The sequence below is a fragment of the Hemibagrus wyckioides genome, linkage group LG18 (assembly GCF_019097595.1).
Source record: "Hemibagrus wyckioides isolate EC202008001 linkage group LG18, SWU_Hwy_1.0, whole genome shotgun sequence".
Classification (NCBI taxonomy): Eukaryota; Metazoa; Chordata; class Actinopteri; order Siluriformes; family Bagridae; genus Hemibagrus; species Hemibagrus wyckioides.
In genome coordinates, this window is record NC_080727.1 from 6,271,001 (window position 1) to 6,293,985 (window position 22,985).

Here is a 22,985-nt window from a genome sequence, read left to right on the forward strand (position 1 = left end):
TACTGAAAACCTCTCGCAGATCATGGTATTCTTGAGGGAGTGAACTAAGGTTGGCTGTACCTGGGCTTTCAACAGACGTAGCGAGGCATGGTCGAGGTGTATGTTTAAGAAAGCAATTGTTGATACAGAAAGGAGCCCACTTACGGATGTCACCGTCCCTCCAGGAGATATCAGGGTCATGACGCTGCAGCCAGGGTAAGCCCAGGACTATGGGGTTGGATGGGGAGGAGATGACAAAGAACGATAACTGTTCACGATGGAATAATCCGAGTTGGAATTTTATGGGTTGTGTTTGACGAGAGATGAGGCCTCCGCCGATGGGTTGGTCGTTAATGGCGGTCACTCGGAGTGGAGGCGTGCATGGGACTGTGGGGATGTGGAAGTCGCACACCAGATTACAGTCCATGAGATTGACCGCTGAACCAGAGTCAATTAGCGCTGTGACAGAGAACTGAGAGTTAGCGATAAGCAAGAGAGCAGGAAGAGAAACCTTGGAAAATCGTTCTATGTTCTCTACCTGCGACGTGGCTGGTTTTTCTGGGCAACGGAACACTCTGTGGCCTGGTTTCCCGCAGTAGAAGCAGAGGTTGAGCCTCGTGCGTCGTTCCCGCTCTTCCTCTGTAACTCGAGCCCTTCCCAGTTGCATGGATTCAGAGAGATCCGCTGTGTGAGGTTGTGCCTCCATCATGCGGCGTGGCATTACACGTGGGGCGGTGGCTGTGGGTCGGTGTTGGCGTCGCAGGTTGTCTAGGCGAATGGCTGTAGAGATGTATTGAGATAGCGTCACGTTGGTGTCGCAGCATGCCATTTCGGCTTGTAACTCCGGGTTAAGTCCTTCACGGAACACCGCCATGAGAGCTATCGCATTCCATCCAGACTGCGCGGCTAGTGTGCGGAATTTTATGGCGTAATCCGCTGCCGAATCCGTTCCCTGGCGCAACTCCAGCAGCTGTACAGAAACATCCTTGCCTCCAGCCGGGTATTCGAATATCTCCTTAATTAAGTTCGCGAAATAATCAGCGGATGTTTTGACTTGAGGATCGGAGTCCCAAACTGCTGCTGCCCAGTCTAGCGCTCTTCCGGTAAGCAGGGATAGAATAAACGCGCACCTGGTTCTCTCGTCGCCTCTGGCTGATGAGCAAAGTAGTTGTCACATTGACGCAGAAATCCCCGGCAGTGATCGGCGGATCCGTTAAACTTTTCCGGCAGGGCGAAACGGGGAAGTTCGCTGCGCGCATAGAATGCCGGTGCAGCGGCGGCTGCTTGGTCTCGTGGCTGTTGCTGGAGCTGTTGGTTAGCGGCTCGCAGAGAGTCGACTTCCTCTTGATACACACGGATGAGGACTCGCTACAATGCCGCTTGCATATCCGCTGGATTCATCTCAGGCGAAGCATTCTGTAAGGAAACGTCAGGCGCCGGTGTATTAGAATCCGTTAGCAGATTTATTGAATAACAGCAGGCAGGTAATCGAGGTCAGGAAAACGAAAGTAAAAGGTCAAAATACCAGAAAGACTAACACTAAGCAAACTAGACAAAATCGCAAATCCGAAACTCGTAGGAGAGAATAAACAGGCAAGGTCATACACAACGTAGCTAACGAGAATAGAATAAAGGCTTGGCAAGTGACACTAAACGGAAACAATGCTTCACACTGGGGTGAAGGTGGCGCGCTGCTTAAATACCCCTCTGTACCGGAAGTAGGGCAGAGAAGGTTAATACTCAGGCGAGGGCTCCCTCTGGTGTTCACGCCCAGGCTGCCTTGTGACAGCCTGGCAGTCTATAAAATAGTACCCAGTGTAATGCATTATATTTTTTGCATGACAAACTAGATGTAGTCTTATATTTTGGGACTGAGAATAAATACTTTAGCTTGAGCTGAAAAAGATTCAGAAGTGACAAAATTACTGTGTGTGTGTGTGTGTGTGTGACATACTTTATTGTGCCTTCATTATTGTTCTGAATTTTAGGATTACAAAATTGTGCCCATATTTAGGTTAATTTGGTCTCTAAAGAAAATTTTAAATATCTTTAAATAGAGACAGAATTCACAATTTCATTGTCTTGATATTTATAATATTCAGTTCACAAGATAAGTACTTGAGATAAACTTCTCTGTGGGCAGCAAAAAAAATAAATCCATTTCATAGTAAAACTGTCAGGGTGCCATGGAGTTTCTTTTCTGTAAAACTGACTGAATGTAATAAAATTGCTGGCACTTACCTACAAATTGCTCGCAATTTTCGACATGATGAATATGATATATTTGAAACATATCTACACCCCTCTCTGAGTGCCGTGGTCCAGTTATGTGGTGACACCGTAAAATAAGGGGAAAAAAAGAGAATTTGTGTGTGTATATGTTCACAGGGTAAACCTGGCACAGAAGGCATACCTGGCCCTAAAGGAGATCCTGTAAGCAATATTCACCCTTTTATTTTCTAAGAAATATCATTTTGTATATTGTTTAACTTTTAAAGATTAGATTTAAACAAAGTGACAAGAAACAGGAAATCAAATTCTCAATCAATATGTAATATGCTGTTATTTTCTCAGATGCTTCATTCTTTGGTGCACAGATTCACAGAATTTCTGTGTTTTAGGGAGCTATAGGGCCGACAGGACTTCGGGGAGAGACAGGATTTGAGGGCCCCGTTGTAAGTACTACAATATGTCTAATTCACTTTCATGTTTTCCAACGGACATTCCAGAGCAAACACTGCAAACCTCCTTCATTATAATCTTCAGATTTAATGTATTATCTGGCTTTCCCTTTCACTTTTAATCTAAGGTCATTGGTATGCCTGTGCTATAATTTTTGTTTGAACATTGGAGGATATTACCAGAATACACAACATCCTTAAGTGATTTCCCAGCAGATGGCCACACTGTTATATATGAAAGGGCATCCAGTGAAACTGTAAAACATGGCGTGACAATTTCCCCATGTGGTTTGTATCCAACTTTGATAGATTTCATTTGTGTCAATTATATGATATTGAGTGCCTGACCAGCTGTCATAGATTATTCTATTAGCACAGTTTTAGATCTAGATACAGTAAAATCATCTCTTCTACAAATACTTTTTGAAGCCACACAAACAGAGTGCTCTGTTTACTGCCACCAGAGACTGAATACTGATGAGACGTGCTGTCCAAACAGCTCATTTGATTATAACCAGACCTTTAATATTTTCTTTGTAATTGTGTCATTGTTTACGCTTGCAATAATCAAAACCTTTAGAAACAATCTTGCTGTTTAACTATCACGTTTAATGAGCATGGTTATGTAGATTTTTTTTTTATTAGATTGCCTTTGGGAAATTGTGGTTTTAAATGATGCCTAGTAGTTTGCTGTCATACATGCAGGATGAGTATCTCATGCAGATGTCCCTGTAGGTACTAAACATGAATGTTTTATTACAAATTAAAGGGTACTAACAAGAGAATTCAGACACTAGAGATAAAAACATTTTTTTCACGAAAGGGCTTGTTAATTGTCAGGTTGTTTAGGTCCTGAACAGCTCAGATTGAACTTTATTCACATTTTCTATTCTGAATTTAATGCTTTTTTGTCTAAAACTAATTAGCATGTGTTTTATATAGGAATATTCATAGTCATACTCATACACATAATCATAGTCCATATTGAAGGTTAGAGACTGTGTAGGCAGAATCATACAAGGAATATTATCCAAATATCCAAAAAGTGAAGAGAAGGAACAGGCAATAGAAGGTTCTTCAGAAATAAGGCTCAACCTTAACCAGACAAATTCATAGTAGTACTTTGCAATGAACAACAGAAACAGCAGGGTTTAAACAGACAAACTAACAGCAAACAGGCTTACTCACAGGATAACACACCAGCGGCAGTATGGGGTGAAGGCAGGACCAAGGCCAAATCAAAGACACATGTCAAAAAAACCCAAAACAAAACTGCTATTTTACAAGCTGTACTTTTTCATTTTTTATTATGTTTATATGGATTTTGATACAATTTTTTTAGATCATTTTGGGTTAAACGGTATGCTCAAATTTACACAAACTCTGATTTTTATTTTCTTAAGCGGGTTTCCTATTTAAGTCCTATTTGAGATTAATAGGCCCTCAAAGTCATAAAGCATGTATATTTAACACCATGCATTGTCTCATTTCATTTTGTATCAGGGTGCATTAGGACCTCAGGGTCCTAAAGGATTTGTAGGTGTTAGAGTAAGTGCATCTTTATGATTATTAAAGCTTTACATTAAGGTTTCATTATATAATATGAATATTAGCATTAATGCATTAAAAAATTTTGTCATTTTATACTATCTTAGTTTTTCTGCACTCAGAATATGCCATACTTTATTTTAATTGTTTTGTTTATTATATGAACTGTATAGGACAATATCATGTTGTTTAAATATTTCTTAAATGTTGAACAGGGTAAGAGGGGACCTGAGGGAGACAAGGGGGAACCCGGGCCAAAAGGTGACAAAGTAAGTGCTACTACAGATTATGGTGTTAAAATAATACCATTAAAATATCATGTGATCTTATATATTATGAGTGCTCTTCTTTTTTACTAACTAAGGGTGCTAAAGGAGACCCAGGGTTACAGGGTCAACAGGGTGAACAGGGACCCACTGGTTTTCCAGGATTTTCAGGGGTGAAAGGTCAACCTGGACTAAGGGGGATACAGGTAATGTAGATTTTTTTTTTTTAATGTTTTTTTAATATACATATATAAATATAATTAAATTCTGAATTATTTATTGATTGTATTGGGCAACATTATTTTTTAGCATCATTTTTTATTATTTTGTTATCTATTGCATCTGTTTCATTTTAACACTTTGCTATGTGTCTTTCTTTTAGGGAGAAGATGGAGAAATGGGTCCACAAGCCAAATCAGGAAAGGAGGGGCCAAAGGTCAGATGTCTACAATGCTATTATACTTTCCCTCTTTAATTCCCTGCCGTTTGTTGTATTCTTGTTCATCACAGCAAATATAAGACTAAGGCACATCAAGCTTGCCAATAATCTCACCTCAAATCTTTTTCATTATTCCATGACCAAATCGATATACACTTTCTTCAAATGACATCAGTAAGCTATACTTTGGTAAAATACAGTAGCAAGGATTCCACCTGTAACTCTTGTCAACCACATATCTTCCCTCTTATCAGATCAGGTGCTTTGATTGCATACCAGCTGGTTAACGCAGGCATTTTGGATGCAAGCCTAAATCCTGAGACCCCAGATGGATTAAACAAACTTTTACTGACCTTAAAATGTCAGCTACAAAAATTTAAAACAGAAACTTTCAAGTCTTGTTCCTAGTATTCTCTTGTGAAGTTACTGCCTGTTTCCTCTCTGTATTGATTTCCCGGTTATGTTGCAATTGGTCAAGGCAAAACAGTAAATAATTTGTGTAGTGACTTCAGATTAAATGTACTATTGACCTTGAGTGAATGGTAATTATTCATGTCACTTTCATTTCCAAATTAATAACCAATAATTAACATTCCTATTACAAATACACTTGTATGATCTGAAGAGTCATACAACTCCGTACAGTCCATGCATGTGCAATTAGAAGTGTTATAGAGATGTGTCTTGGAAATATTGATTTGTAGTTTTACAGTTGGATTTTAAAATGTATTTTCTAATTGTTTCATTTGTCATAAAGGGTCACAGGGGACCGGAGGGTCGTCAGGGAAAGCCAGGCCCAAGGGGACCAATGGTATTGAAGCACTATTTTTAAATCTATTTTAAGCATCTCAACAATTAGATTTGATAATTAGCATAAAGATTTATTATTAGTGCTTGGTTGCCTGACTGAAATTGTCATGTGTATCCGATGCTACTTCAGGGTCGTACAGGGCAAAGAGGTCATGCTGGAATGCCTGGACCTCCGGTGAGATTATATTTTTACAAAGACAATAACAAAGCCTAAAGTGCATCATTTCAGAACGTGCTATTTGGTTTTCTTTCAATATTTCAGGGATTTCCAGGTTCTCATGGAGGAGTCGGGGCTGAAGGAAAGCCTGGTACACAGGTTCCCATTCTATATTCTCATACCATGATTACTGCTTACTGAATATTTCCCTGTGGACATGGAGAATAGAGGGTGGGAGCAGGTGGCTGCTGTGACTATAGAGTTTCTACAAGGATTTAAGACTGAGCAATTCTCCAGTAACCTTTTAACATAATATTAGTAACATGATTTTTGTAATTCCTGCTTTTTAAACCATGGTGATATTTTGTACTTTTACTCCAAATAAACTACGCTTTTGTGAGAATTAGCCAGACAATATGTTATGATAAAATTGTTGTGGGCTATAAATACATTAAATGAATCTACTGCATGCCATTTGAGTCTGATAAGTTATGGACATAATAAACTGTTTGATTATGATTAATGTAATAATCCAACTATTAATATATTCAGATATTTCAAAGCTTGGTAAATGTGTTATATTTATTTTTCAGACATTTTTGTTAATGTTTGTTGCAGATTTCTGTATATTATGTTCAAACTCAATGTGGAGTCTGAATATATTCCTCTTACATTCAGTTTAGTAATAACATCCTTTAAGATGTTTTTTTCGGTATTTCAGGGACCCCAAGGTGCTACAGGTAACCCAGGGGAAAAAGGACTAATGGTGAATACAGTTCTTTCAAAATATAAAGCCTCAGACAGTGAGCTAAAAGATGTTTCCTTCTTTTTTTATGTACTATATGTGTTTTCTTTATTCCTTGGCCCCTGCTACAGTGCTCTAAGTGTACTTGACAGCACTATGGTGCTGAAGTAAGCTCTTGTTGGTAAACTGGTAGTCATGTTTTATAGTGGATGTGATAGGATTGTTATAGTTTCATAAAAAAGCTTCTCCAAATACACATTTTTGAGTGATTTTCTGAGAGAAAGTGGCCTCTCATTCAATGTTGAATATTATATTTTAGCCTTAAATGATGCAGTAAAATACAGGGTGCTGAAAATGTAACGGTGACTATAATCAGCTGAAAAATAAACACATAGATTTGTAGTAATATGTATTCTCTTTTTTCTTTTTGTTCATTCAGGGCTTGCATGGCAGTGCTGGACAGCCTGGTATGGATGGACCAACAGGATATCCTGTGAGCTTCCTTTTATCTTAACACTATTCTTTTTTGCAAGCAGTTTAGGCTAAAAGCTGATTTATGCAGAAACTGGTTTATATTTGGGCTAGTACTTTTAAACATGCCCACTCATAAATAAAACACTTATAAAAAAAAAATAAATCTGACCTTTAGAAAATAAGGACTAATTAAATGACTTAATTTTTTTTTTTAAGCTTAAGTTCATTTGCATATGGTTTTATTTATAATGTGATGAATAAGGTGTTTTATCATAAACGTACATGACATTATTATTACCATGTTAACATTTTGAGTAAAGAAATACTATTCAGCTGACTGAATTGTTTCAGTGTTTACATTGAACCGTTTTTTAAACGTATGAATTTATTTTTGCATATTACGCCCACACAAAGACTCAAACCTTAGAGACAATTTCAAGCCAAAGGGAAAAGCAATCACAGTACTTAAAAAAAACTTAAAATGCAAACTGTATTGCTCTTGCGGTATGCAAATGTCATTTATGGTTTGTTAAGAACCCATCACACTGAAAAGCAGAACCATAATTGGAATGTTCTAGCATTACTTGATCTCTTTCATGAAAAACAGTCACCAGGGGATTTTTATTTTTTAGGAACAAGTGCTGAACTTGTGTCAACTTGTGTTTTTTAAAAAATATGAAAGCAGTCAAGGCAGTGAAAAAATGTGAAGTGCAGTAAACAAACATGATTTTTTCATTGGAGGTAGACGGAAAACACCTACACTGAAAAGTAAAAAACATCATTACCTTGTTTTCATGTCACCTAGTCTTTTCACTGAGTATTAACTGTGAACTTTTGTTGCAGAACTGAGTTTTGTAATTGAGATGTGTTTCTTGAAAGGACAATTCAATAAAGAATAATTCAGTAATTCAATTATGAATGCAAATGGTAATTGAATTACAATTGTACATACACCAATCAGGAATAACATTATGAACACTAAGAGGTGAAGTGAATAAGACTGATGATCTCCTCATCATGGCACCTGTTAGTGGGTGGGATATATTAGGCAGCAAGTGAACATTTTGTCCTCAAAGTTGATGTGGTAGAAGCAGGAAAAATGGGCAAGTGTAAGGATTTGAGCGAGTTTGACAAGGGTCACATTGTGATGGCTAGACCACTGGATCAGAGCATCTCCAAAACTGCAGCTCTTGTGGGGTGTTTCCGGTCTGCAGTGGTCAGAATCAATCAAAGTGGTCCAAGGAAGGAACAGTGGTGAACCGGCAACAGGGTCATGGGCGGCCAAGGCTCACTGATGCATGTAGGGAGCGAAGACTGGCCCCTGTGGTCGAATCCAACTGTTGCTCAAATTGCTGAAGAAGTTAATGCTGGTTCTGATAGAAAAGTGTCAGAATACACAGTGCGTGACGGGTCAGGGCTGTTTTAGCAGCAAGAGGGGGACCAACACAATATTAGGCAGGTGGTCATAATGTTATGCCTGATCTGTGTATATACCTAATATTATTCCATTTGCAGGGTCCACCTGGACGAGAAGGACCCCAGGGCAGTCCAGGACCACCAGGAGAGAGGGTAATTGTGTTCCTGTTTATTTGCTTGTTTTAGTCTTTTTTTGTTAGATGCGTAGTAGCGTATAATTTATCTTTGTTATTTTCACAGGGTTTCTTTGGAAAACCAGGAGCAGTAGGACCTCAGGGCCCTGTTGGCATGTATGTAAGTGATACTTCTGCAGGGGTCTCCAGGAAGTGGGGCTTTCCAATTAACAGTGTTTGTATGTAAGACGCAATGTGTGAATTGTAACCCATAGCATTTTCCTGTTTGCCACATTTAGAGAAATGTATGTGTTAATGTTGAGGTTTAGCATTATGATCCAATGATCCATCCTAGTTTGGTTAGAATACTCTAGTGATTGTGAGCTAGGAATTTTAAGACCTTGGTCAGTTGTCTGCCATTGAAACTTCAGTCACTTGATCTGCTTTTCAGAGAAATTAACCTTAGCAAAACAAGCAATCCAACAAGAGTATTGTCTTTTTTCACAAAAGGCTCAATTGTTATAAATTAATGTTGCAAAATAGTACAGCACTATTGCAGGTACTACATTTTGACATGCTACAATATTTACTACAATAGTATGTGATTGTTTTTGGATGTAGGAGGCCCGGCTGTACCTAATAACTAGTAAAGTGCATTTAGACTGTCTGCTTATATCAGCATTATTAAGACAGCTGTCTTACAGTGTTTTTCTGCTCTGAAAGGGTTTGCCAGGAAGTACAGGCACACGAGGAAGACCAGGAGGCATGGGAGAGCGGGTGACTAAAATATAATATTGTTACATAATATTTATACTTTTGAAATTATGACAAATATTTTAAGTGATCAATCTGTTTCTGATAGGGAGAACCAGGAGTGAAAGGACCCCCAGGACCCAGTGGAAAGCCTGGACCTGCAGTAAGTGTTCTGTTTATGCATAATATTTATTCTGTATTCTGTTTAATATAATTCTGTATAGGAATAGGTTCTGTAGGTTCTATATATATATATATATATATATATATATATATATATATATATATATATATATATATATATATATATATATATATATAATACAGTAATAACTTTTATACCTTTTTGTGTCAAGGGGCTAACCGGTCTAACTGGAGAGAGAGGACCTCCTGGACCACGAGTGAGTTTCCTTATCGCATAGCATACAGAGACTACAGTGTGATTTCATGCTATATAATGCAGATGAACTGCTTATTTGTACACAAATAAAAATACAGTTATAGTTTTTCACTTCTATATTCTTAATACTCATTGTACCTCCTCAGGGCAGACAAGGAGATCCTGGTCCTCAAGGAATAAACGGAGCACGTGTAAGTAATATTTTATGGAACAGATTTTTTTTTCATATGTTGATGGAGTAATCCACTTCTATTTTCATATATTTTCACTCCAGAAATATAGCCTTCATTTCTCAGTCATTTCATAAGGGTACTTGTAAAAAGGCAGTCTGTAGCAACAACCTGTGTCTTTAACTTGCTAAGGTGAACAAAATAGATAGTTAAATTAGCCCAGAACTCTTAGTTTGTTGCTTTTTTACTGCAGGTGCCATATTTCTCATCCTCATTTTGATAAGTAACATGTTTTTTTTTTTGTTAATGCAATGATAAATAATCAGTGTGTTTGCATGCTACATGATTTGAGTATGCTTAATGCACTGTCCATGGTGCTGAAGGAGTTGCTGATTCAAGTGCTGTTGTTACAGGTCTTTGGGGTCAGTGGTCACTGTATTAGTTCCAGGAACACACTTGAGATTTAACTGTAATGCAGATGATTTGTAACAGTTGTCATGGTAAACAGATATCACCAAATTGTAGTACAAATGACCCCAAAATATGAGAACAGCAACACTTGAACAAATGTATTCATTAATCATTCAAAAAATAATTTTCCAAGAAATCTGTTATTCATGAATGCCCAGTTTGGAAGATATTCATATTCTATAAAAGCCCCTGAGTTTGTGTGAATTTAAGAGAAACTAATTTGAGTCTTGATTGATAAACTTGGTGAGTCGAGATTATGGATTATATTGTCAAGTTTGCTTATTTCAGCTGTGAAAGGGTGAAGGGTAAGTGTGTGATTTAGCTCACTCTGCCCTTGGGAAGTGCTCTTTCACCATTTAGTCATGAGCAGAATGTTGTGGGGGTCATTAAATGTAGAGTGTATCAGCATGAATGCAATTAGTAATTTACAGGTGATTATGATTTGGCATTTAGAAACATAAGCATGTTTCCTACAGCCTCACAAATATAGAAGTAGGTGGACTGGAAATCTTGTGACAATACCACAATTAATCAACAAAGCACCATATTTTATCACCATATCATTTACACATATGGGCAAATTATATTAACCAGAACACCAGTTGCCATGGTTACTGAAGCTGAGAGGAAACTACTGTACCTGGCTTTTCTCATATGTCAGTGTGACATATTATCCACAAAATATGGTAATTATTGGTATCAATTTCTCTTTTTCAGGGTCCTCCAGGGCTGCAGGGAGTTGATGGGATGATGGGAAGACCAGGGCCTGATGGCAGTAAAGGCGCTCCAGGGGATCCAGGCCTAAGAGGGCCTCCAGGTATCCCAGTAAGTCTTGCACTTCTGCAGCAATGGATAATCTATATAAAGTAAAAGATTGGACATCATGAGTGATGGTGTGTGGCTATAGTGTATCAGTATGCTTAATAGTGTACAATCTGAAAGTATTACATTGTTTTCCCCAGGGCTCTCAGGGTGAAAATGGGTTACCCGGTCCTGCTGGGGACAGAGGGGAGAAGGTGAGATTACTAAGAGCTTACTAAGTCCTATTAATCTTTACCTGTTTGAATCACTTGCATGAAAATGTGTTTGAACTACCAGGGAACACCGGGTCCTCCTGCTGATATGGGGCCTTCTGGACTTGAAGGTGAACAGGTCAGATTACATGCTTTTATAAAATTTCCAGAATAATTGGGGATCTTATTGCCACTTTATTGCAATTATATAGTTTTGATTTCCTTAGGGTCCACCAGGTCAAGTTGGACCAGAGGGACCACTGGGTGGAAAAGGGGATCAGGTCAGATGATAAATATTACTTTGCAAAATGGACCAAACGTTTTTGCACTAAAGAAATTTGGAATTTGAGTTTCCTGATTGTTGCTTTTTATTTGTAGGGAGAACAAGGCCTCTCTGGTAACATAGGTCCTCAGGGGCAGAAAGGAGACAGGGGTCCACAGGGTACAAAAGGCCTGCAGGGTCCACCTGGACGACTGGGTAAAGAGGTGAATGGGTTTTTTAAGCACACCATATCATCAAGATCTATGTGAATACTGCACAATACTATTCAAGCAAATGTTTGTTGTCTGTAATTGTCTCAATCAAGGGAGATGTTGGTAAACCTGGAGATCCTGGTGAGCCTGGGCCTAAAGGAGAGAAAGTAAGCTAAACTACATAATATATGCCATATTTTCTGTAAATTGCTTACATGCAATACATATTAAGACCTTTGGAATTGACATGTTTTCTCAGGGCGAAAAAGGCCCTCCAGGGATGACTGGTTTAGAAGGGCCCTGGGGAGCTGTAGGAGAAAGAGGAGAAAGGGGACAAAATGGAGACAAGGGCAATGTTGGCCTTCTGGTAAGAGTAACAATACCATATACACCGATCAGGCATAATATTATGAGCACTGACAGGTGCAGTGAATAACCGGCGGCAGGGCCATGGGCGGCCAAGGCACAGACGAGCTACTGTTGCTCAGATTGCTGAAGAAGTTAATGCTGGGTCTGATAGAAATGTGACAGAATTACACAGTGCATGACTGGTCAGGGCTGATTTGGCAGCAAAATGGGGACCAACACAATATTAGGCCGGTGGTCATAATGTTATGGGTGATCGGTGTATGCGCTCCTTTATATGCAGTAATAGTATATTATATTTATAAGCAGATAACTCTGTCCACCATGTATATTCAGGCTGAGCCAGGTCTTGTGGGGGAAGTTGGACCTGTTGGGTTGAAAGGACTTCCAGTGAGTGGATTTTTTAAATTACATTTGCATAAATTAAGAATGTTTGGAATCAATGTTATTCATAATTAACAATTTTGTTAAGTTGATTCCAACAAACTATTCTTTTACTAAGGGAGAAGCAGGACCACCAGGGCCAGAAGGGGCAAATGGACCACCAGGGGACAAGGTACTAAATTTATTTGACAGTTTTGCATTTAGCCTTGAATATGTCTATAATCGGCTTTAGCCAAATGATAGAATCTCTAATTGACATTAAGTTGATGATGATTTTTTTTTTAATGTCATTTAAATGTCCCGCTGTACGACCACTGTTATATCTGTTAGGGTGCATTTCTTTGAACAGAACTTTAGATAATGGAGCACCTCATGGACCTGACATATCTCTTTTACACAGTTACTCAATTAATAATACAAAATTATTCACTATCATTTTGATAATGTCATCCCAGTGACACCAGTGATTTACTGTGCTCCTTAACCAAACTACAGTTTTAATATTGGCAATAATCTATAAACAGATACATAAAATACCTTGTGTTTCCATTTGCTTTTGTTTCACTTTCAGAAAAGCACTGCTGTCAAAAGAAAAAAATAACATATTTAAATAAGGAAATATTTGAAAAGCCCTTAGTGTCAAAATATCTACAGCAGTCACCCCAATACTCGGTCTAAACCATGCAGATATATAGCTTCCGAGTGCTCTGAATGAATGTTCTTGACACAGTGTCCTATTATGTTGTAGCCCCAATATTTTGTCTTTGTCTTTGAAATAGGAAATAAAACATCATGCTGATAGCAAGTCAGCACAGTTTACTGTTGCCTGCCTTCCATGCATGCATTGTGTTGCATGCATGTTGTTGTTTTTTTTAATCTGTTCACCAGTAAATTATCTGATGAGACATTTACTATAAGAGGCCATTTCATATAACCTGGACTACTGAAATTCTGTTTAGTGCATTCATATAAACAAAAAAACACCTAGTGAAGCACCTAAGTTGGTGACATAATAACGACTAGTCTACTTTCTCCTGTCATGGGCTAATGGCATACATGTTTATTCTTTCTCGAAGGGGGAGATGGGGTCATTTGGCTTACCCGGCATGTCTGGAATTCCTGGGCCTCAGGTATGGATTTCTTAAACATCCCTTCGCATCCCTGTGTGTTATCAAATAAACACAGATCTTATAAGAAAAACATAAATATAACAAGTCATGCACTGGGGTATTTTTCCACTGAAATACCTAACAAGAATATTTTTATTTTTCATTTTAAACACTATATATAATGTCTGTGTTTAAATTAGGGAATAGCTGGTGTGCCAGGAGTTAGAGGAGACACTGGAAAGCCTGGACCACAGGTTAGCATCCGCTACTCTATCTGTTAGTGTTTGTGTAATCCGTATATTATCTATTAATCGTCTTTAATTGCCTTAAATACAGGGTACTGAAGGGCCTGTAAGTCCTAAAGGAGATGTTGGCCCAAAAGGCTATGCAGGGCCAGAGGGAGAGAAAGGAGATCCAGGAATCCCAGGACGAACAGGAGAGCAGGTAAGAGATTACAAAGAACTACTATATGCACTTTAAGAAATTTTTATAATAAATGCTGTGTATATTTAAATAATTATATGTGTTCTCCAGGGACCAGAGGGCCTTCCAGGTATTCAAGGGCCCCCTGCACTGCCTGGTGTAGAGGTTTGAATTTCCCTAAATTTCCTTTTACACAACCCTAGCAATATGCATTGTCCAAAATAGCTTCATGGATTTTGTCTCAGGGTATGTACTTTCTAATTTCCAATATCCAGGGACCCCCAGGAGAGTCAGGACTTCAGGGACCACCAGGTCTACCAGGAGCCCCAGTAAGTGTATACTTGGGGTGTCCAAATTTGAACGGTTAATATATAGACTGGCCTATGACTCGATATGCATTAACTCCAGGAACTGTATCACACATTTTATTTCACCTTATATAAAATATTAAATACTTATAAGCAGCATTGTTGCATGATGCGAGAGTAAAATCCACTCACATCATTCCGTTCTTTCTTCTATCCAAACTATGATGGAAGCAATGTAATGATACACATCAGGTAGTCCCTTTGAGTAAAATATTTAAGTCCGCTGATTTCTTTTCTCACATTCTTGTTCAAAGAATCAAATAATAATAATAAACTGATGAATTATTGTTATTGTTACTATTTGTTCTCATCTTCGGAAAACTCAAGACATACAAGCTAGTCATATTGTTTTGAAGCTTTATGTTTGAAAAATGGCACCACTAAGAGTGATTTCAGGCACAGATCCACATAGTAAGTTATTGTTTAACAGGCTACACAGAGATACTTAACTGATTTAGCAAAACCTGCACCTTCCATTCAATCATAAGATGGAAAATTTATACATTTTTTTGAAAAATTTTTCACGCTCTTAATGAATATTGATTGTTGCAGGGAAAGATGGGTCGGACAGGACCAGACGGAAGACAAGGCATCAAAGGAGAACGGGTAAGGTCATAATGGCATTTTCATTCTGCCTTAATATCTTTGTCCTTTCCAAAGTACTTCTTCTAGTGTTTTTTCTATTATCACAGAGGAAAATGTTTAAAGTTTGCACAGTGTAATAGAGCCTAGAAAGGTCGTGAATGTCAGCTAATGAAGGTGTATGTGTTAGGGAGATGATGGCATTAATGGACCACCAGGACAGATGGGTCTCATCGGTAGGAAGGTGAGCTTGTCATTCATGTCTTTAAAATATTTTCCACATGGATGAATGGGCTTACAGTATGTGTAAAAAAGTTTACTATTAAGTCTGTACCTAAGTGTAAATGGAATTTATTGTCATTACATTGCATTGCCTGACTTTCCAATAAGCCATTCAGACTCAATGTTAAGCTCAGATCAGCTCAAAATGTTTCTAGTCACTTTGGCTTGCTGTAGACAAATTAAATCATAAATGCTAACTGATGAACCTTAATTCTTATTTTCCTAAGGGGAAAAAAGGCAAAGCTGGTTTAAGGGGCACAAGAGGACCAAGAGGAGAAAAGGTTTAAGTTCACTGGTTTAGTAGTGATGCAATTTTATCCATCCATCTTTGTCAATCCCCACCATAGCTATTTTGATCAGTACCTGCAGATATAATATATAATGCAGATAAAGAATAATGCTTGCTATCTAACATTAAGAATTATTATTATTATTATTATTATTATTATTATTATTATTATTATTATAGTAGCATATATTATTATAAAAGTAGCCAATAAAGCTACAAGCATCAAGTATTAATTAGAAAGTTTCATTCTCTTGGCTGCCCAATAGGGAGAGAAAGGAGAGATGGGTGAGAAGGGACTTCCAGGATGGGAAGGGTCTATGGTAAGTTTGCTCCACTTACCCAGGTCCCAGAACCGTCTACGTCAAAGTGGTATAATTATTCTAGTTAGAAATTACTTTGATACCTATTAATAGCTTTGAAGTCCTAACATGCTGTTTTTCTGCCAGGGTATTGTAGGGCTACGAGGAGATAAGGGTGAAGAAGGTGCAAAAGGAGAAGAGGTACAGCTAAGACAATCTACCAAAACTTTGCCTTCTTTATGACTATATAATACATATTGTTATCCATTTTGGCAGGGAGAAAAGGGTGATCAAGGGCCACCTGGTCCATCAGGAAAAGATGGCTTAAGGGTAACCACTTAACTTAGTTAATCTTAGACAAAGTGTCCAGTTATTGGAAATCTTAGACACTATGTTCGTAGAATTCTTTGTCAATTTGTTTGTGTTTTAGGGAAACCAGGGTCCTTTGGGCCCACCTGGACTACCAGGACCAAAGGGAGATCAGGTAAATTGGGATCACTGGACATCCATATTTTGTTCAGTTTTCAACTAATGCTTCATGTTTAGCTAAAATAATGTTTAATTCAGCAAGTAGTGACACATTATCAGTGGTACATTCAGACACATTATAATTAGCTATTTATGTCTAGAGCGTTACTTATGCTATTTTACACTCAAAGATCATTTAAATATACTTTTCTTTTCATACTAATAGTGGTGTGTTTGTTTCTAGGGCAGTATTGGTCCATCTGGCCCAAGAGGGATGCCTGGCATACCAGGACTACCTGTGAGCATTGAGCTAAACAATAAAGATTTTTTTTATGTATATTCTAGCATATCAAAAATGTAATAAGTATCTTGTATGAGATAACCGGAAAAAAAAGAAAGAAAGAAAAAACAAGGACATTAACATCTTTAAGTAATGTATTTACTATTTCTCCTATTTTGCAGGGTTTGTTTGGGGCAAAGGTATGATTTTTATATATATTTATATAAATATAATAATATATATAAGAAAGAATATGTTTTTTTGTTGCGCATTTTCTAAACTAAACTCAATCAAAACAAAAGGTTAAACTGTGTCATTCTGGTCACTAATCAATGAATCTCTGCTCATTTTCTCTTTTATAGCTTTCAATTGGTCTATTGTCGTATTGTCATAATATCTAGTAACAGAAAGCATATTTACTAGAAGTCCCTCTACTGCTTATTTCTATCGATATTACATTGTGTAAATGAACTTTAATAGTATGTCATTAAGAAAATATCACAGCATTCTTCAAGGAAATGAGTTGAAATGATTTGATTAAATATCACAGTAGCACACCTCACCACATTTGTTGATAATGTATTCGTTCAAACCACAAAACTTGTTCACAATCAAGCTGATTCACATGACATTTCCACCTGTGCTAATGGTCATAAAAATACAGAGACCTTTGGGCAGGGGAAATGATCACACGTATGTAACAAAATACTAGTTCAAAGATTTTTATCTTGCTTTCTGAATTCTGATATAAATCTAACCAAGGACATTTATTACTACTTCCAAAACTTGTATGCTGTTAAGGATAATCTCAGTTGCAGTCTTGAGTGTTTAATTTTTCCAAATAATCTGCAAATGTTTGAACTCCATTATCTATATGTGCTTTATGACTGTCTATAAGAATAGTAATAAAGGCTGTCCCTCTGTAATTTCAGGGTTTAAAGGGTTTACAGGGAGCTTCTGGGCCAGCTGGAAAGAGGGGCCTCCCAGTAAGTGTCTTATGATCATAGGCAGGTTTTATAGTCATTTATATTAGAATGCTTACTAACACACATAACATTTTAAACAGAAATGAAACGTTATCCCTAAAGAGAAGGGTGAAATAAGAGTATTAAATGTACCGCAGTCACCGGAGAGACAGTTTTTAATCAGCCTGGCTCTGAATGTTGGGGAAAAAACATTTCAAATGACCTTTGAAAAGACCCCAAAGACTGTTGAAAAGTATTTTCACAAAATAAATAAATATTTTATTCCTATGTTATTCAGATCATACTGTATGTATGTGGATTTTATTTAAACATAACTCACTCTGTCTGCTTTTCTTTGTTTGATGGTTTGATTTTTTTAATTTTTTTTATTTTTAGGGACCACCTGGACCTCCAGGACCTCCAGGCCTCACTGTGAACCTTACTATTACTCAAATTAAAGCAAGTCGATACCCTTAATAACTTCTATATGATGACCAAACATACAGAGTAGGTTTAGGAGCGTACATAAATGTAATGAGCCACAACAAAAAAGTGCATGACTTTAACAAAATAGAACACATTAGGAAACCGAGCAATGACAGGAATGCTGTAAAACCAAAGCAGGTGTAACTATACAGGCAGAAACAATGCTCACTGTTCTGCATCTGATAAACATCAGTCAAGACAAGGAGGCATCTTTCAAAAAACTGCTCCAACTGGCACAGTCTGTCGTGCAGTATAAACAAAGGTTTAGACAATGTTGATTTATTTACCCATAACTATTTTTACACTGCGATTAATTTTCTCCCCAACAGGATCTAATGTATGTCTCAGACAAGCCCAACTACTCACTCATCCAAGTGCTCTTAGATTCTCTGTACCGTGACCTGAGGCTGTTGCTGGATCCACCTGATGGCAGTAAAGAACATCCAGCCTCCACTTGCCTGGAACTGTGGCTATGTCACCCCAACTACACCAGTGGTCAGAACCCCATAACCTCATGATGCTGCTGTTTATTCAGTTTCTTACCAGGGTTACTACTGAGGGCACTATCGCTATTGAATAGTTAAACTGTTTAACTAAATTTAACTCTGATATTTTAACTCTGATTGGGTGTGAACCCAACAAACACATCAACAAACAGAACAAACACTAGTGCACTTCAATGCCTTCTATGATTCAGTTATGATTTGGAACAGAACATTTTTTTAATGCATGTGTCAGAGCATAGAGTATAAAAACAAAACAAAAAAAAATGGATGTCTTGGCTGAAGAGCCTAGATTCCAGATCCAGTACACAATATACTTATTTATTCAACTTCAATAAGCTCTTTATCCTGCTCAGATTCACAGTGGGTCTGGAGCTGAGTGATCCCAGGAACACTGGGCACGATGTAGTTGTAGACACAGTCAAGCGATGAATGAAAACTTTTGATACTATTTTCAGATTTTTAGATCCTTCCTGCACACCCATATGAACTCTTTCCTTGTTTTCTGGTCTGCTTAAACCTGTATAGTTGTAAACCAAGTGTATTTCATTTCTAATTGTGCTAAGCAAAGCATGTACCCATGCTTTGACTGAAATACTACATACCAGTAATATGCTTTTAAAAGTTTTTGCAACTGTTATAATTGCAGGGTTCTATTATATCGACCCGAATCAGGGCAGCCCTGCAGATGCTCTTTTGGCTTACTGTAACTTCTCTGAGTCAAGGGCTGAGACATGTCTTCACCCTAGAACTGCACAGGTGACTGCCTTCGATTGCCAAAAGCCTATGCTGTATCATATTATTGAGATTCTTTTCTGGGAAGGAACTCTAAACCCATAATTATCATTCCCCACAGCTACCCATGAGAGCATGGTTGAACAACTCTAAATCAGATAGTGCTTTCCACTGGCTGAGTTCCCTTGAGAGGGGCTTTGCGGTAAGCAAATTTCAGGGTTGTTTTTATTATTATTGTACTGTGAATTAGGACTGGATAGTGTACAACAGGGGTGTCCAATCTTATCCAGAAAGGGCCGGTGTGGGTGCAGGTTTTCATTCCAACCAAGCAGAAACTACACCTGATTCCAACTGGCTAATCAACTGATCTAGGCTTTCAGTAGACTCAGGTGTGGGTTCTGCTCAGTTAGACTGAAAACCTGCACCCACACCGGCCCTTTGCGGATAAGATCGGACACCCCTCGCGTAGAACATAAAACAGACTTTCTATATCAAATAAAATACCTTCTCCCTCCTCTTTGGCCAGTTTGAATACACAGGGCTCACTGTGGTCCAGGCCCGTTTTCTGAGACTTCAGAGCAACCTGGCAGAGCAGAGAGTAACCTACTCCTGCTATCCCGGACACAGATTGGGACAGACAGAACGACAAGCACGCTTTCTCACCAGCTCGTTACGGCAGAGTTACCAGGGGATCCTTCAGGACTGTGTGGTATAGGACATTTAAAATCATTAGACACATTAGTTTATATTGAAATATTTGTATCGTGTATAAAGAGGAAGAGCTTCTATTCTCAGTCAACATTTTCCGGTTCAATGTTACGTTACGTTTCTGAGAAATCTATTGTTGAAATAGTGAAGACAAGAAAACTGTGAGCACAATAAAAATGAAAGTTCATGAATCTTTGGAATCTGATGTGATGAGTAGAGTGTACTGTGTTCATGCAGATCTGATAAGCAAAGTGTGAGAGCTTGACTAAGACTAAGGCTCCCTTTCATTGAGGATTAAGTAAGAATTAAATCTCAATGGCACCACCATCAGTAGTTTGTTGAACGTTATTGTGTGTAATTCAGAAAACTGTTAACCAAAGTGAAAATAGACCAATTTGTCAATGAAAGACGTAAATTGTATGCCATGTTATTTATTAAGATTAATGTCATTCATTCTTAAAAGGGGGATTTATTTTCTTTAATAATTGGTATATCACGAGATTTTCAAGAAGTCAGTCTTTCAGCGTAAGGTGTAAACATAAGGTCTATGTGTGTGTTTGTGTGCATTTTCAGCCTGCCAAGGAAGTGGATCCTGGGCCACGGGTGTCTGTGCTTCAGTTCGAGGATAAAGACCTGCTCCCTCTGCGGGACATCGCGGTGTTTGCCAGCAGCAGCCTTTCACATGAGTTTGGTTTCACTGTGGGCCCGGTGTGTTTCAGCTAGAGTGTGAGAGAGAGATAGAGATTGCTTTAACGGGTATAATCTCACACACAAACGGCAGCCAAAGCAGAAAGAGGTAAACTGTACAACATGAAGATAAAAGGAAGAGCTGTCCTCATGTCCATGACAATCCTCAGTAAACATTAATGACACTTTAAGAGAGCACATTTTTACTGGTGCTCTTCGACAAACGACCATCATTTTTGTTTACACACATTAGCATTTTGTAAATTATACACTGTTTTGTTTTTTGTACTGTGGATTTTTTTTTTTTGGGGAAGCCAAGTGCATGACAGAGTGTTCATGTAACCACTATGTGGTTGCACAGTGTTTAACTGAAGAACCAGAAATCGTTTCCAAATTATATATACACTTATGATACATCTTGATTAGTATCATTTTATTCAATTTTTTTGTTTCAAGCTTTCCTATTTGATATAGAAGCTTTTATAGTAAAACAATGTGTTGTGAAAGGAACACAGCTCTGACCTGATCTTTTTCTGCAGTCTATAAGACAAATTAAACAGTTTCCCCTTTAAAGTGCTTATCATTATGTATGTCTTATGGCTTCAGAGTTAACTGTGATATTTTGTAGCTGATCATGAAGCTTATCACTGCTAAATTGTCATGTCTGAATAGTTTTTCATTTCTCAGGTGCTAAAATGTAATATAGCAGGGAAATGGAACTACTGTGCTGTACTTCCTGCTATGTTTGTTACTAAAGTCGACTACAACATGACGAGGTGCGCTGTTAAAGGAAAATAATTAATGATTTTAAAAAAAATTAATTTCTGCTAATAGCACATACTGAAGTGCTTTATTCATGTTGTACCACAGCACTTTGCCAATGCAATTATTTTTTTGTTTGTTAAAGAATGATGTCATACTTTTTATTGATTTATAATTGCATTTATGTCCACATTACTTACATTCTAGCAGCTATAAACATTTATTCTCCATCAAGCACATGCAGCTGACCATAACTTGCTACAGACCATTTTAACACGTCGATTTTGTGGAATGTCTGAGAGACAAGCTAGTTTCTAGTCACAGAGTTTTAGCTGGGTGCTCTGTGCTCTCTCTCTCTCTCTCTCTCTCTCTCTCTCAAAAAAAGGGTGTCATATTACTGAAAATCCAGAAACCATAATCTCTTTTGTCCTGAAGACGTTCCTGAGCTGGAAGACTTTCTTTTAACTGTTACAAAGCACTTACAACCAAGATTCCTTCCACAAATGTTAAATAAATATCTCCTAAATATAAAAAAAACCCCACCAAATCAATGATTATACATTGTACTTTCTTCAGTTTTTTTTAATGTGTAACATCTGCCAAACAGCTGCCTCAATATGGGATGTTATCATAGAGACAATAACATTGAAACCTATTATCTGATCTGTGTTGTTATATGACTATTATGCACTGACCAATCAGCTTTGAGAACTCAGAAAATTCCTCAACATCGTCTAACCAAACAGAATGAAGCATTCAGCAGTGCTGTGGTATAATACAATTTAACACATGACCAAATACTTTATTGTACTGTAGCACAGATAGAAGAAGGTAAGTCTCTTGATTTGTGCTTTCATCATTTATGAAAACATTTCTGGGATTTCATTCTTTCAAAGTTTTAGATGCGATACATCTCTTGGTTAGGAAACAAAAAAGGTTTCCCTCTCTTCAACGTTAATGGAGGCCTCAGGGAGCATGTGGCATGACGTATTTTTAAAACGTGTAGGTGCTTGAAAAATGCATTCAATGCATCCATATTTCTTTATATGACAGACTTGTTAAGTGTCATTAAGGAGCTCATTATAATCACCAGGAAACACCAATCACAAGGTCACCTTACATACAACTGCATACTATAATGATTTTAACTTATTGGGCAAAAAGGAATAAACATGCTTAGACTCTTTTTTCTTTTTTTTTATAATAAATATTTTCTTTGTAATACCTGGTGACATTTTAAGTTATATGCTGGTCATCTGCTCTCAATATATGATTCAGGAAGAACAAATGACATGTATTTCTCTGTAAGTGTGTACTGTTTTTGTATGTTTTGTCAACTGAACTTGACAGTGATCGTTTATAAAAAAAAATATTGTCAGC

The 22,985-nt window shown here is 37.7% G+C and overlaps 1 protein-coding gene across 1 annotated transcript in view; it reads left to right on the forward strand.

Moving 5' to 3' along the window:
• Positions 1-21,978, forward strand: part of si:ch211-196i2.1 (collagen alpha-1(I) chain) — a 66,240-nt gene extending 44,262 nt beyond the window's left edge. Inside the window, exons 22-68 of the mRNA XM_058415485.1 lie at positions 2,368-2,412; positions 2,601-2,654; positions 4,164-4,208; positions 4,424-4,477; positions 4,573-4,680; positions 4,857-4,910; positions 5,671-5,724; positions 5,854-5,898; positions 5,986-6,039; positions 6,602-6,646; positions 7,065-7,118; positions 8,615-8,668; positions 8,756-8,809; positions 9,352-9,405; positions 9,491-9,544; positions 9,738-9,782; positions 9,928-9,972; positions 11,140-11,247; positions 11,385-11,438; positions 11,521-11,574; positions 11,663-11,716; positions 11,814-11,921; positions 12,023-12,076; positions 12,169-12,276; positions 12,612-12,665; positions 12,778-12,831; positions 13,736-13,789; positions 13,969-14,022; positions 14,105-14,212; positions 14,303-14,356; positions 14,467-14,520; positions 15,112-15,165; positions 15,332-15,385; positions 15,651-15,704; positions 15,979-16,032; positions 16,159-16,212; positions 16,288-16,341; positions 16,442-16,495; positions 16,724-16,777; positions 16,942-16,959; positions 17,692-17,745; positions 18,121-18,183; positions 18,540-18,705; positions 19,363-19,472; positions 19,570-19,650; positions 19,975-20,157; positions 20,730-21,978. Of these exons, the coding sequence (XP_058271468.1) occupies positions 2,368-2,412; positions 2,601-2,654; positions 4,164-4,208; positions 4,424-4,477; positions 4,573-4,680; positions 4,857-4,910; positions 5,671-5,724; positions 5,854-5,898; positions 5,986-6,039; positions 6,602-6,646; positions 7,065-7,118; positions 8,615-8,668; positions 8,756-8,809; positions 9,352-9,405; positions 9,491-9,544; positions 9,738-9,782; positions 9,928-9,972; positions 11,140-11,247; positions 11,385-11,438; positions 11,521-11,574; positions 11,663-11,716; positions 11,814-11,921; positions 12,023-12,076; positions 12,169-12,276; positions 12,612-12,665; positions 12,778-12,831; positions 13,736-13,789; positions 13,969-14,022; positions 14,105-14,212; positions 14,303-14,356; positions 14,467-14,520; positions 15,112-15,165; positions 15,332-15,385; positions 15,651-15,704; positions 15,979-16,032; positions 16,159-16,212; positions 16,288-16,341; positions 16,442-16,495; positions 16,724-16,777; positions 16,942-16,959; positions 17,692-17,745; positions 18,121-18,183; positions 18,540-18,705; positions 19,363-19,472; positions 19,570-19,650; positions 19,975-20,157; positions 20,730-20,879 (3,147 nt within the window). The 3' untranslated portion in view covers positions 20,880-21,978. The remainder of the gene's footprint in view (positions 1-2,367; positions 2,413-2,600; positions 2,655-4,163; positions 4,209-4,423; positions 4,478-4,572; positions 4,681-4,856; positions 4,911-5,670; positions 5,725-5,853; positions 5,899-5,985; positions 6,040-6,601; positions 6,647-7,064; positions 7,119-8,614; positions 8,669-8,755; positions 8,810-9,351; positions 9,406-9,490; positions 9,545-9,737; positions 9,783-9,927; positions 9,973-11,139; positions 11,248-11,384; positions 11,439-11,520; positions 11,575-11,662; positions 11,717-11,813; positions 11,922-12,022; positions 12,077-12,168; positions 12,277-12,611; positions 12,666-12,777; positions 12,832-13,735; positions 13,790-13,968; positions 14,023-14,104; positions 14,213-14,302; positions 14,357-14,466; positions 14,521-15,111; positions 15,166-15,331; positions 15,386-15,650; positions 15,705-15,978; positions 16,033-16,158; positions 16,213-16,287; positions 16,342-16,441; positions 16,496-16,723; positions 16,778-16,941; positions 16,960-17,691; positions 17,746-18,120; positions 18,184-18,539; positions 18,706-19,362; positions 19,473-19,569; positions 19,651-19,974; positions 20,158-20,729) is intronic.
• Positions 21,979-22,985: the final 1,007 nt, after the last annotated feature.